The sequence below is a fragment of the Eptatretus burgeri genome, chromosome 4 (genome assembly GCF_056783735.1).
Source record: "Eptatretus burgeri isolate ZD-2024b chromosome 4, Ebu_testis_v1, whole genome shotgun sequence".
In the NCBI taxonomy this organism is placed as follows: domain Eukaryota; kingdom Metazoa; phylum Chordata; class Myxini; order Myxiniformes; family Myxinidae; genus Eptatretus; species Eptatretus burgeri.
The window spans coordinates 72615771-72630741 of NC_140964.1; the positions used below are offsets into that span (position 1 = coordinate 72615771).

At 41.9% G+C, this 14971-nt stretch overlaps 1 protein-coding gene across 4 annotated transcripts in view; it reads left to right on the plus strand.

Moving 5' to 3' along the window:
• Positions 1-14971, plus strand: part of LOC147028329 (diacylglycerol kinase beta-like) — a 315192-nt gene that overhangs the window by 213616 nt on the left and 86605 nt on the right. For all 4 annotated transcript variants that reach the window (XM_085878634.1, XM_085878633.1, XM_085878631.1 and 1 more), the window contains 2 exons: positions 276-361; positions 6325-6414. In XM_085878634.1, the coding sequence (XP_085734760.1) occupies positions 276-361; positions 6325-6414 (176 nt within the window). The remainder of the gene's footprint in view (positions 1-275; positions 362-6324; positions 6415-14971) is intronic.

Consider the following 14971-nt stretch of genomic DNA (forward strand, 5'->3'; position numbering starts at 1 on the left):
GCCGATAATGTTCCCTGACCGACCTCACAAGAGGGTGTGAATAAGTGCAGCCATTAATGTAGTCGTAGTAGTAGTCGTCGTAAGATTCCCGATAGGCTTTCCTTTTCATGCGTTGGATGTATATTTCGTGTTTTTCCACATTCTTTTCTTATTAAGTTTATAAAACAATGAGCTTTGCCACAAGTTGTATTTTTTTCAACAGTTTTCTTTTCTGGTGCACTTTTTATTCTGCCTTCATCAACTGCAAAGAACCACTTCCATATCCCTGCCCACAGATTGAAGTTCTTCCAGGATGTTGCAGACTTTCAGGTGTTGTCTTGCGGAGGAGATGGAACTGTCGGTTGGGTGCTCGACTGCATCGGTAATGGAACATTATGTCTGAGTTTTACCCTTTTCTTGAAACTAACGGTTTCATATTGGATTCTGAAAGATCTATCTGGCCATTCATATCATCCATACCACATCAATGAAAATGTAAAATGTAACCTGCCTATCGAGGGTTTGGGGGACTTCTTCTTCCGTCAATTCATTATTTTATTGTTCTCATTGATTTGCATTCTGCAAGGATAACTTTGGTGCAGGAGGAGGAGGCCATTCAGCCCATCCTGCCTGCACAGCAGCATCCTCAGAAACCATGATCCATCCACACACAACCTACTTACAAGTCCTGACAATATTCCCAGACCTCTCTATCTCGAATGCATATAGGTACCTATATAATTCCAATTTAAACCTGTCTTTGCTTTCATTTGCATTTTAGTCAATGCAATATTTAATCGCACAATAATCCTGAAAATGTAGGAACAATATTCCTTCTACAATTAAAGGTAAACTTATCTCAACATTAATTCATTTAGAACTAGAACGGGCACTCATAGAGCGCATACCTTCGCCGCCACTACTTTTTTTGTTCTTGGTATGAGTGTGGGGAACTGGTTTCATATGAATGGTCTTATGACACAATCCACATATCTATAATGTCATGACCCCCCCCCCCGACTTTCGGGGGCTACGGACTAAACAACAATCAACTCACGTCGTTTTGGCGAGTCTTCACTCACAAGCTCGGTGAATACAATGTTTCAATAAGAGAAGGTAATCTCGTAGCAACCTCAACAAAAGTCAATCATTGTATAATACTATATTTAGGGGTATTAGCGCACACACAAGTTCCTGTTTTTAAAAATACTTTATTTTCAAGGTCGTGACCCCCCTGACCTTTGACCCCTAACCGGTAACAATAGTATGGGCGTCATTGTGTCATATTGCATATCACAAGATGAGGCGTTGAATTCTGAACATTTTGGCGTTAGTTACATGCAAATTGAATAAAAATTGACCGTGTTATCGTAAAAAGACGATTTTGACCTTTTCGTGACCTTGACCTTGACCTTTGACCCGAGCGATCCCAAAATTTAATCGAATGTTTCCTGGCTAATAACCAATCATCCCACCAAATTTCATGCAATTCGGTTTAATACTTTTTGAGTTATACGAATCACAAGATTACAAATAAATAAATAAATAAATACACGCCGACCAAAACATAAGCTTTCGCAGAATGCGAAGGTAATTACATCCTATCATTATTGAATTTTTATTTTTATGTTCTCATGTGAAAAATACAACTGCAGTAAATTTCCCACTAATTTCTGCGGATATACGCAAAATGGCATCGCCGCAGAGTGAAGAACACATTCACACAATCAAATTGAGGTTTAAGGCTCAGAAAGTCCGTTTCAGCAGCAGAGTGGTCTTCATCAGGCACAAGGGCAGTTTACAATGAGAGAGAAAGACACCACGGTGTTGATGGGTCATGTTGTGCCTTTAAATCGCCTTAACATTATAAATACCTCACTCGAACACTCCCTGATGGGGGGCGGTGGGGAAAGACAATGTGCTCGAGCGGCAGATAGGTCGTGCTGCCCTGGGTTTCTTTCAGACCTCACCGCCAACTATCAGTGGTGTGTGTATGTGTGTGTGTGTGTGTGTGTGTGTTGTTGGTTGTTGGTTGTTGGTTGTTGGTTGTTATCTCTGGACCCTGGGGATTTACATTCAACACCTCAAAGAAACCTTGAGTTTAGATGTTTCCATCGTGATTCTGTTTAGTTAAGTTACCCATCCCCCCCTTTTTATTTTTTTGTATACCTTGTGGAGGCTCGTATGAGAGCTAACACACAATGCACAGCAATGGGGGTATGAGACAAGAGTGGAGGGAGAGGGAAGGACAAAACAGTGGGGAACAGAGACATGACGAGATCTGTGGAAGGGAGAGGGATGGGGCGGGGAACACAAGATGGGCATTATAGGGACTTTCAGGAAGGAAAGCAGGGAATTTGAAGGTCGGTCGGTTTGGGTTGGATTAACGGGGGTAGAAAAGATCGAGGTTTTGGATGGGGGAAGATAAGAGGTGGTGGTGGACAGCTATTTTGAAGGCCTGGAGGAAGAATGGGATTGAAGAGAGTGTGGGAGTTTATTCCAAAGGCGGGAAAAAGAGGAATGAAAGAGTGAAGGTGAGCAGTGATTCGTGATTTTGGTAGTTTTCCCAGAAGGCGGTTGCTGGCAGACCTTGAGTGCCCTGCGTAATTATGGAGGGAACATATCGCATACAGAGTGGGGGGGGGGTGGGTACGAGACCGGAGAAGAGACGGTCGAATACGGAAGATGGATCCCCTTGTATCACTGGACAGGAAAATGCATTGTGATTGCAGTTAGAACCTTCCCCATTGTTCTCTTCCTCATTCCCAAACCTGTATTCTCAAACACCCAAATTCTGATACCCGTACTCGAACCTCCCTTCTCATGCTTCATTTCCAAACCACATCCTCGAACCACTTCACTTCACCGGTGCTTCGACCCAATAATCGACATTCCAGCACTGCAATTGTCATAACCCTCGCCATACTGGCATTCCAGTAATTGCAGCATCAGAGAGGCCAGTGCCCCGTCCCCACGCTCCGGGGATGGATTCTAGTGGCTGGATCGCAGTGCACCATGGCCAATTGGTGTTGGATGCTGAAAGTGAACGTGATTGGAGACACAGCCCAGGGACAACAAAAAACCCTGATGAAGTAGTTTGCAGAGAGGTCATGCAGTTCGAGCATAATACAGTTCAAGAGAGGAGAGCAGTTTGAGTACAGTGCAGTGCAGGATGGCGCTGAGGGTTCTGAGTCCAGATCCTGAGGGAGTTCGCATCCTGAGGGAAGGAGACCTGGCTGGGTTGACTGGGCTTCCGGAGTGCCAAGTGTACCGAGAAGGGGCCAAGCGGAAAGTGAAGCACTCCAAGCGGAATGCAAAGGCGCCAAGTGAAGCGCTCCCAAAGCTCCATGCGATAGAACTGACTGACTCGCATGCTTTTACACACACACACACACACACACACACACACACACACACACACACACACACACACACACACACACACACACACACACACACACACTATGCACTCGCATCTCCCAGTGCATACACTTCATTGATTAGCACTGTTGTGGATCATCAACTCGAGTCCACAACAGTTCTTTTCAGAGCTCACCCCACCTCCCACCTGCACCTCTCATTCACCTGCATCTACACCTCATTGGGAGCCATGTGGGCCAGCCGGCTCACATACGTGGTCACCAATATGCCCTGACTTATTCGTCTTCCTCTTTCGTCCCCTTTCTTATCTAATTTCCTGGATGTATGAGGAACCTCTGTCTTCTTAGCGATAAGGTTGACTGTATTAGAGGGCTTTTGGGTTTTTGAGGCCAAAACTGTTTCTTGTGTGACACTGCAATCTTTTGTAAATACTTGACTTTTAACAGAGAGGTGTTATTTCCAATCCTGCCCGCGTGGCTCTTTTCTCCATTGTTTAGATATAGTATGTCATTAGTATACAGGAGGTTGTACCGCTACAGTCAGATTCACTGATTTGCTGTGGTCAGACTAGCTGACTTCCCACTTGTAGTTCCGCTTGGCCATACCTAATTGACAGATAATGGTGGAGCGTTGAGTGTGCGGTTCCCCATCTGAGGGGGTTAATTCAACAGGGAGGTAACAAGGGATTTGGATGCAGGGATCCTCCAGAATTAACCATCTCAGATGGCTTCCGTGGTTGCTTCACAAACCACCATGCCCCACAGTTATCTGCGGCTATTCAGCTTCAGGGTCAAAGGTCGGGAAGCGGGTCCGAGAGAGGCCACTCTTGACCCAGCCAGCAAGTTGAGCAAGAATGTAAGTATCGAAGTTTTGTGTGGGGGTGTGTGTTTGTGCCTGTGTGTATATATATATATATATGTCTTTGTGTATCTGTGTCTGTGTAAAGACAGATCTACAGGGATTTCCAAAGTTCGGGATAGCTCCCTCCAAATTCCCCCCCCCCTCCTCCCCCAACCCCTCAATCTCCAGCTCCCTTTATCAAATCAACATTGTTTTTCCGACTCCAAAGTAAGCTGAATCACCAAGCTTATTTTTCATCACAGACACATAATGTCATTGTTTTTGAAGTGAAATGGACTTGCATGGAATGGAAGAGACGGTTGTTCTAAGTTTAGTTTACTCACCGGCTATTTGGGGTAAAATGTTGAGGCAAAGGAAATGTTTTGAATGCTTTGAGGCTAGGCAGTAGGCGTGCTGCCCCACCTCCTTCACCCCCAGCCAACACACAAACAATGTGTTCAAATGCACCCCTCCCTGGAATTAAATCCTCAAGACTCTCTCGGTGTGCACACACACACACACACACACACACACACACACACACACACACACACACACACACACACACACACACACACACACACACACACACACACGTGCCCCCCCCACACTTGAGTTCGTCTTGTTTTTCTTTTTTTACACATTTTATTACATATTTAATAAACACCACCTCCAAACACTCTCCACTCTGTTGCAGTGAATTCCTTTCCACTGCAATTGTTTTACTCCATGGCCAGGTGAGCAAATGAAACCTCAACCTTTGCTGGGCACATACTTGACACATAGCTGTCAATGATGCAAAATGTATGATGTACATCACATTGTTGTGTGCCGTCAAATCTCCCATATTTTGTGTGTGTGTCTCAATACAGTTAAAGTGTTTCTCTTAATCCTCACTTGTCTAACATCTCCACTTTCACTTGTCAAATCGGATGTCCGCATAAATCATGTCAAACAGAAACATACTGCAGTTATTTAATTACAATCTATTTTACAAGCAAGGCTTTCAGGGAAATTATTTCAGACATTTGTGCCAATGACAGTTCTGATACTCTCGTTTTGCATTTCTTCACTGGAACAAACCCAATTTTGAAAACTTAGCAAGGAGAGTACTTGATACATAACCTTTCAACAGCATTACCTTTGTCACAAATAATCTGAACATGTAACGGAGTATCTTTTTCACCCGAAGGTGTGTGTTTAAAGAAAACATTCCCCGTTTTCTGATAAACCTTGGTGGAAGCAAAGTTGGGCACACAAGTTATCTGCTGGGTACATAAGTTGCCTGCTGGGCATATATACTGTCTGCCGAGCATAACATTATCTGCTGGGAATATATATTGTCCGCGAGCCACATAAGTTGTCTGCTGGGCACATAAATTGTCTGTTGGGCAAATAAGTCAACTTCTGGGCACATTAGTCATCTGTGGGGCAGATAATATTGTCTGCCAGATACAGAGGTTGGGAGTTAGCATGGAATATGATTGATTTAAACTCCAACCACCACATTTCTGATTAAACTTGCTTTGTAAGTCATCATGTGACCAAATGTAATCATGTGACCAGACATAATAACATAGAATGTTTGTTCGCTTGTTTCTGACCGCTTGGTTTGAGTTGCACTCTGCTGCCATTCACAGATTCCGAAACATTTTAGTACTTCATCTCATTTTCTGACTATTGTCTTATGAGCATCAAGGATGTACATTGTGAGGGATTTATTCACTTGATATCCTTTCTAGCTCTGTTTTAAGTACTTGGCCTATAATATCTATATATTTTTTAAAGATTTCTCTTTCATGAGAAGAGAATGAAAATGTTTAATTGCATTGGTACTCTTTCCGATTCCATTAAAAAGCAATAAATATGGTTGGATTTGAACTTAAAAACAATTATTTTATACATTGCTCTCATGGATGTCTGTAATTTCCTCATCTCCACTGTTTAATGTCTGTTTACCTATGGCCATTTTTCCTGCTTTTCTTGTTCACATGTATTCTTGTTTCTTTCTTCGTTTTCCTCCTTTGGCTAAGTTGCACTTTTTGTTTTACTTCTTGTTTTATCAATTTGGCTCCCTCTGCTCATCTTTTCCTAATTCTTTTCCCCTCTTTCTTTATCTCACAGACAAAGCAGGAATGGTGCGACATCCACCTGTGGCTGTCCTTCCGCTTGGCACTGGCAATGACCTGGCACGATGTCTGCGATGGGGGGGAGGTGAGCGCACTTCGAGTCCGTACCCATAATTCTGCATTGCAAGACTGCTTCTTGAACAAAATACCCTTACTGTGGGCCAAAATCTGGAGCTTTTTCCAGAAGTTAATGCTTTGAGCCCATATCATAAGTCTGCTCCATTTGCCTTTCTCTTACACTTGTGCCATGAGCATGTGTCAAGGGCCTGTTTGTGAGCTTGCTTCATAACGGGCTATGTGCTTGTTGCACATGAATGTGGAGACATGGTTGGAGATGTGGGAAGTAATTTGATGAAATGAGGAGTTTGAAAAATAAGAGAGGGTTGAGAAGTGAGGAGGAAAAGGAAACGTGTACACTTTGCGAAATGTAATTAGGGGAAAGATATTCAACTATGAGGAAACAGTACAATCTATAGACGTAGAGGAATGGTTGGAAAAAACACATTATTACCCTCGAGTATGTGAAGATAAAAGCGAGGTTAAGCAATTGGTGCATGTCTGTCTGGCTGTCCATCTGTCCGTCTTATCGGTTTATGATTGTCAATTTCTGTTGTTATTTATTATCCATACTACTTTTTAACCTTATCTGGATAACTTACAGTATTTAAATTGAATGTTATATTTTGAACATGATTCAGAAGGCAAATCTTCCGTTGAACAGTACTTTTTCTCTGAATTGGTTCCGATCGCACATGTGTAGAGAGGATTGAGATAATATGTTTTACTGTCTTCCTGCCTGACAGTCAAACAAAATTGAAAATAATTCCAAACAGGAAACTTACTGTTTTTGAGGACATCATAAAGGACATGCAACAGGCACGAATAACTCATGTACCATGTTAGATAGGGTGGTGTAATAAACACTGCGTAAAATGGTGGTAAAACCCGGAATTTATTTATTTGTCCATCTTGTACAATCTCTATTTTATTAATATTGAAGTATATACTTGAACACTGTAGAACACAAATCGTCTTCCAAATACTTCCAATAACCTTCAGTTTTGCAGGACTTGGACATGTTCTCTAGGTGGTGGAGAAGGATTGTTAGTGTTTCAGACTGCTTCAATAGTGCTGAACTTCTGGATTTTTTTAAAGCAATCTTTAAATTATTATTTTATTTAAATTGAAGTAAAGACTTAAACACTGTGTGGGGTATCATGATCTATGAACTCTACAGTTGTAATTGTGAAAATTCTGTATTTACATAAATATCCACATCATAAACACATTATCACAGATGATCTCAGAATAGTGAAAGATAAAAAAATTCTGTGCATTACTTACAAAAGGACCGAATTACAGAGAAAACAAAATGATGAACACTACGAAGGCCCACAGTCATTTTGACTGTCTTTGTTTTTTTCTTTTTAATTCCGCCTGCTTCTTGTGCTTGAAAAGTACAAAGTTGTTTCATGACATGAAATATTAATTATTATTTATTACAGGATATAAATAACTTTGAAATAAATATGTAACAGTCAAAATGACTGCTGAAATGGTTTGAGGTCAGAAAGATTTCCAGCCTTTGTAGTGTGAACTGCAATAAAGAAACAGAACTTACAATGATAGGACTGATGGAATGGATGAGAGAACAAATTGATAAATGTAAAGTACCAAACACACAAATGGCTTCATGGTTGGAAGAAGTAGAGAAACATGTTAAAAAGAGAGTTGTTGATTTGAAAAGAAAAGTTCAAATCGATCATCCAAAGGTATTTTTAAACAATCTGGAAACATGTTAATTATTTAAAATAGCTTCCAACACAATATGTTATTGTTCCAATTGACAAAGGAAATTATAATATCGAATTTGTATGCAAACATTCTACATTCAAACACGTTAGGAAGAATTGGGCTTACAGAATGGACTGTCAAATACCTACAAAATAAGTAATGATAATAAAATAGACTTGACACAACACCATATAAATCACTCAAACGCGAGAAGACTGTTAGTTCTAGATATAAAAAAAATGACCGTTTTTACAGCCATTTTTCCCTGCTGTGCAGGGGTTTGGCTTTTTGTGAGGCAATGTTTTATGGCCGGATGCCCTTCCTGACGCCAACCCTGGTCGCCTCTTACGACACACAGGGATATGGTACACCTATTCTAACCGGGGCATACACCGGGACCAGTACGCTGGCACTCATTTCACCGACCTCGGAAGGATGACAGGCTGAGTCAACCCCCTGGTGTTAATTCAGCAGCCAACGGGGCTTGAACTCAGGACACTGGGATCCTAAGCCACCACCCTAACCACTACGCCAACACCAGGCTACTGTTAGTTCTAGATAAACACCATAAATTACCATTCAATTACTGGATCCCCAAAATGCACAAAAACCCTTGTAAGATGAGTTTCATCATCGCAAGTAAAGAATACAGATTGAAACCATTGTCAGGTAGTATTACGAGGGCGATGAAACGAATTTATAAATGCTTAAAAAAATTACCATGAAAAGGTGAGGTTTTATTCTGGTATGAAATAATTCTGGATCATTGATAATTCCAAACCGAAAATAAATAGTATCCACAACATTAACAAGTGGGATGCTAAATGTCTATCAACTTATGATTTTTCCACATTATACACAAACATTCCACATGACAAGCTTGTAACTACATTGGACAGAGCGGTAGATAAAGCATTTCCAGGAGGTAATAAAGTATACATTAAAGTCCATCACAAAACAGCAAACTGGTCTATAAAGGAAAATCAATATTCATGTAGTTTTTCAAAAAATAAACTTAAGGAAAGTATTTGGCAACAAGATACTCCAACAGACAGTGGGGATACCCATGGGTTCAGATCCAGCCCCTTTCTTTCCAAATTTATTCCTGCACATGTACGAGTCTGATTGGGTTCAGAGCATGTGCAGGAATGAAATAACAACTGTGTGAAGGTGTGGAAACATCTTTCAATTCATTGATGATTTACTCGCAATGAATAATGGGTTTGTATTTGATCAGCTTCTTGATCAGTAACCAAAAGAACTCGAATTTAAAAAGTAAAACCAAACTCGCACTTCAGTTTCTTTTTTGGAATTACAAATCGATATCGATAATAATAAATTTCACACCAAATTATTTGATAAACGAGATGCTTTTCCATTCTACATTGGACTTTGAATGCCTTCCTGAGACAGCAATGTTCCTAATAAGCTATTCTATGTGACGGTTGCAGGTGAAATAATTCGGACTGTGAGAGCAACCACAAACAGCACATAAATTATGACGAGATTAAAACAGCTCATTAGATATAAGCTAAGACAGGGAGCTACAGTTAGCAGATTAAAACAAGTTTTCGTTGAGATCGTAAAACGACACCAAATAGAATTTGGTGTCAAGGTCTGAGGAGAAGGAAGAGGAAGGATGAGAGATGTCATCAGCAAAGAGATAGAGGATTTTCCAGAGAGTCAGAGAGATCATGGATGAAGATTAGGAATAATATGGGGCATAAAACACTACCTTGGGGTATTCCAGTCTTGACAGGGAGAGGAGATGAAAGGGTTCCATCAAGAGCCATACATTGTCTACAAGAGTAGAGGAAGTCAGTTATCCATGAGTGGAGTTGGCCTTGGATTCCAATGGCAGACAGTTTGGAGAGCAAGGCAGGATTCCAGACAGTATCAAAAGCTCAGGATATGTCCAGAGACAACCCTGATCACATGTCTGATAACGAGGGTACCCACCTCGATAACGAATGTTGGGAGAGTAGAAGCAGCATGTCCAAGGCAGAGTGACCAGTTCTGAATCCGAATTCATGACCTGAGATAAGGTTGTTGGAGAAAAGGAATAATTTCATGTTTACTGTGATGATGGATTCCATGACCTTGCTGATGATTGGAAGTAAGCTACTTGAGCTGTAGCTCAGGGGATCCATTTTTGCATGTTTTTTATGTAATGCTGTGATGTTGGCTGATTTCCATTTTCCCAGGTGGATATAGGAGACCAGTACTGAAGTGTAAAATAAATAAAGAAATAAGCGCAAATACGTGAAGCACGAATGTCAAAGCAGGTCACATTTTATGACCCGCGAATACGTGGGGTCCGCTCATAGCAAATATGCGAATAGCGGAGACCAACAGTATTCTTCCTGGACAGAATCATTCTTTATTGTGGAAATGCAAGGCAGAGCCAACTTATGACACTCGGGGTACGCCCCAAATGGCGAATCCCCTTTTTGGTATTTTGACAAAATATGGATTTCACTTGCTGCTAATATTCCCAAAACAATGGATCGTTGATAGCAGATTTGTGGAAATTGTATTTTATGATATCGAATTGTATTTTATGATATTGTTGTGGTTTCCCGCCCGTTGGCATACGGGCGACCGCTTTTAGCCAATGGCGGCCACTCTCGCCCACCGACGTAGCAATCCAGTCGTCGCTTTCCGGATCAACGCCGAAATACAGCTACGGGTGTGTTTTTAATCACACCATAAATCGGCCAACTATTCTGTCCACGCGCGACAGGGTTGATCGCCAAATTGTCGATTTACCTAAGTATGCGCGTAGACAGAAATGCGGGGAGTTACACCTCGGCAGAACCCGTACGGAACCCATACAGAAACGAGCCGCTTAAGCAGCTCGCTCCGTTTGCGATTGCCGAGCGGATTATCCCCAAGCCCGTCGGACCCGATTCTCTTATCGGCTATTAAAAGCCCAGCTAATATTCCGTACGCAATGACGGCAGCTCAACTGAGGGAAAGTACGCAACGAACAGGTGAACATTCAAACAAGGACATTTATTTATAACACACTTATGCACTCATGCAGTCAACGAAGCAATGCAGGTGTTTCAAGCACGTATGCAAGGCAATGCAGCAATGGGGGTAAGGGAAAGACACGAGCAAACCAAAAGACCAACAGCCGTTTGTCTATTTATTATTTACATGCACTTAACAGTTCTACTTAGCGGACACGGCGCCACAACTTTCATACAACGAAAACCCCAGGACAGAAAAGGGCAGAATGGACCCGTAGGCCTTTATGTTCGTGGAGCTTTGGAGACCACAAGAGCTCCACGAGACCGTGCTGGTTACCTGCCACCCTCGTGGTGACTCGCTGGTGACCCTCGATGTCTCGTCAACACGGCAGCTGGTGTGGTGTCGACGCTGTTTGGCCCAGGCCTCATCGTATGGCCTGGTCGATCGGGCCTAGCCGACGATGTCTCAGAGGAACGAACGGGCCTTTGCTCTTTTGAGAGTTGATGCTCTTTTAAGAGCCCGTCCTTTCCTCAGCATTGCTCGGACCGTCCTGTCGCTGGCTGGCGACCTCTCTCCGGCTTTCTCCACCGACCCGCAGGTCGCTACAGGCTTGGCTGCGCTCCGATGACCCCGATTGCCCTCCACTGGACTCGAACCTTGTGGTGTTCTCCCGACTGCACCACGACTCCAAATAGACTGTAGTTCGACTCCGCTCCCAGACTTCAGACGAATTCCACGGCGCACCCAGACTGACTCCTGACTGACTTGCTTGGTGTTCAGCGCGCCTTTTTATGGGGTCCGTGGATGAGGTTTGATCTCTCACCTCTCACCCTTCACCCCCGCTGGCTCCGCCCCTTTTGATATTTTGATCCGCTTTCATTGTGAGACGCGAAGAAAGCGGACGTGGTTGAAATCACCGGCCCTCGCCCCAACGAGGTAGTCCCTGCATCTGTCGCAGAGATGCCGCTCGTCCGTGGGATTCGCCATGGCTCGCGACAAGATGGCGGCGCAATGGAGATGAAGGTGAGGCGATGTTGTGCGTTTGTGGAGATGTTGTTGAGGAGATGATTGCTGTCGTTGTGGAGATGTTGTTAAGGAGATGGTGAGGAGGGGTTGTAGTTGGTGCTGTGGTGGGGATGGCATGGTTGTTGAGATGCGGTTGTGGTTGTTGAGATGCGGTTGTTCCAAAATAAAGATAGCAAAAGAATAACGGCAAACTCAAAGATGCACAGCCCTTTAGATATCGGTGGGGAAATCTAATCTGAACACACACTTATCGACATTACTTATATCTGGGAAACCTGAATGGTGTTCTGTGAATTTCCACAACCGTAACAATATTTATAACCCCAACAATATTGGAGAGTTTCCTGTTCTCACAGTTGTAACTTATATTTCATACATGCTCTTCCACATTGATTGCAGCTTATTGATTACTTGCATCTGGTAGTTCAACTTAATTCGGCCTTCGGTGTTTCGCTCTTCTTCTCGATTCCAATTATTCTTCTCTTTCTTCCATGGTCGTCCATCTTCGTCATCATACAGTTTAATTTCAGTTAATCTATCTTCTGATGTTTCATTGGCACACATCTCAGCTTGTGGCCGTGGAAACAAAGGCCTTCAATATCATTGGAATCTCTCGTGATGAAGCTGAGTCTATGGGCCTATGACTTCACCATCGCCAACAGGTCTGTGGCCTCTCTGTCTTCTTCCACCTCATTTCTGGACTTGCATCCTCTGCCCTCTCTGTGCTTTGTTCCTTCTCCCCCCCCCAAACCCCACCCCCCTTCCCCAGGTATCTGCAGGACACATGTGGTCCACCAACAACCCCCTCCTAGTGAAACTGCCTAAATCCAGAATCACTGCTCACTTCCACTCATTTATTTCTTCTTTTTCTCCTCTGTTTTTTTCACTGCCTGCACATAACTGTACAAACTGCCTGTGCCTTGTTCAGTTTTCAACGCATTGTTTTCATTTTTAAAATGTACATAAATTCAAAGGTGATGTTGAGTGTCCGAAAGTGTATGTGGACATTTAATGTAACTTTAAAGCGTACGTGTACATTTGAATTTTAAAATAATTAGTTTTCATCCATTTAACCTGAGCTTTGATTAAGATTGTCAATTTTAATCTTCATGAGATGGGCAATTTGATGTATCCATGGCAACCTTTGGAGAGGGTGGTGGATTTTGCAAGTATCGTGCTCTGCACGCCGTCTTTTTCTTGTCTGTTTGTCAGTGGGATATCTCAAAACGTTATTGATGGATTTGAACTAAATTTGGTGGACAGGTTGGGTGTGTGATAAGGATGAATTATTTAGATTTTGGTGAATATTTGGATCCAGATACTATAATTTTTAAGTGATTCTTAACCATTGAGAGATTGGGCCAATAGCAATATCAAGCATGATATCTCAAAAAGTTGTGGACGGATTCGTAAGAAACTTGGTGAACAAATTGGGTGTGGGAGAAGGAAGAATTGATTTGATTTTGGTGAAGATACAGATCTGATATTTTTGAAGTGATTTTTCACCATTGAGAGATGGAGTCCAAAAACGATATATGGCATGATATTTCAAAAAGTTGTGGATGAGTTATGACAAAACTAGGTGGAAGTAGTTGACAGGGTCGTTTACAAGAACAAGCCAATTAGATTTTGGTTATCAGTGTGCCAAGAACAAGCCTGCCTTTCAGTGGGATACAAAACGTAAGCTGTTCAGCCTTGTGGAGGTGTACGTGCTACTGAGTGCCATTGTAGTTGTTGTGTTGTCTCCATTAATTAAGCCCCCCTCCCATAGGATAGGAGATGACTTATTGCTGTTGTATGGTTTCTTTCTACAATTGGTACCCCCAATTTTTAGTTGTACCATCGAGTTTATTGAGACCTCCAGGAGTACTAAACCACCATTTAGAAGAAAAATAAAATATTTTCTTCCTCCCGCACTCCCAATTTCTGATATTCTTAACTGTGTCTTGGAGCTGGCTGGGACTTTTGGAATTATTTTTTGCATCAATGATGTGAATAGACAGTATGCACAGTGCTGACATAATTTGTTTTGACCTTGACCTAATTTTAAGGTCATGACCTAATTAGAGACATTTTCACATTTTTCACCATAACGTGACTAAGATTTGTCCAATCAGAATGAAATTGCCCTCAGAACGATAACCAAGAGCAATTCGCATTTACTATTAATTTACATCATACCCCTCTGAGTTAAAGGTCAAGGTCTTACACCCCCAAGGAGTAGTAAACTAACATTTAGGTTTTTCTCCATTTTTCTGCCAATGGAAGAGGCCTTTCACAATTAAATTTTGCGTCAATAATGGATATAAAAAGTATGCAGGGTTGACTGAATTTTTATTTTACCTTGACCTAATTTTTAATGTTATGACCCAATTATAGACATTTTAACATTTTTCACCAAAACTCGACTCAGGTCTGGCTAATTAGAATGAAATTTCCCTCTCGAGATAGCCTCGATCAAGGCACATTTATGATTTATTTACATCATACCCCTCCGAATCAAAGGTCAAAGTCAAATGGCGGTCTGAAAAAAATATACGTAGTGAAGGTCAAATGGGAGTCTGAAAAAAAAGTGCTTTTTTTGTCATCACTTCCAAGATGTTCTTGCATCATAAGTGTACCTGCACTTAAGTTGTGCACCTGATATTTAATTAGTTTCCTTGACCTACTGTTTTTTTTTCAGATTGTGACCTCACCAACAAAGAACATAAATTTTTGATCATAACTTCAATAATTTTTCTCCGATTTTCATGGTATTGAGTTTCAAGAAAAGATTGGAGATGGGGACATATTTTCTTAATTTATACTCCACCCATACATGTTGAATGTCATGGTCATATGGCGGT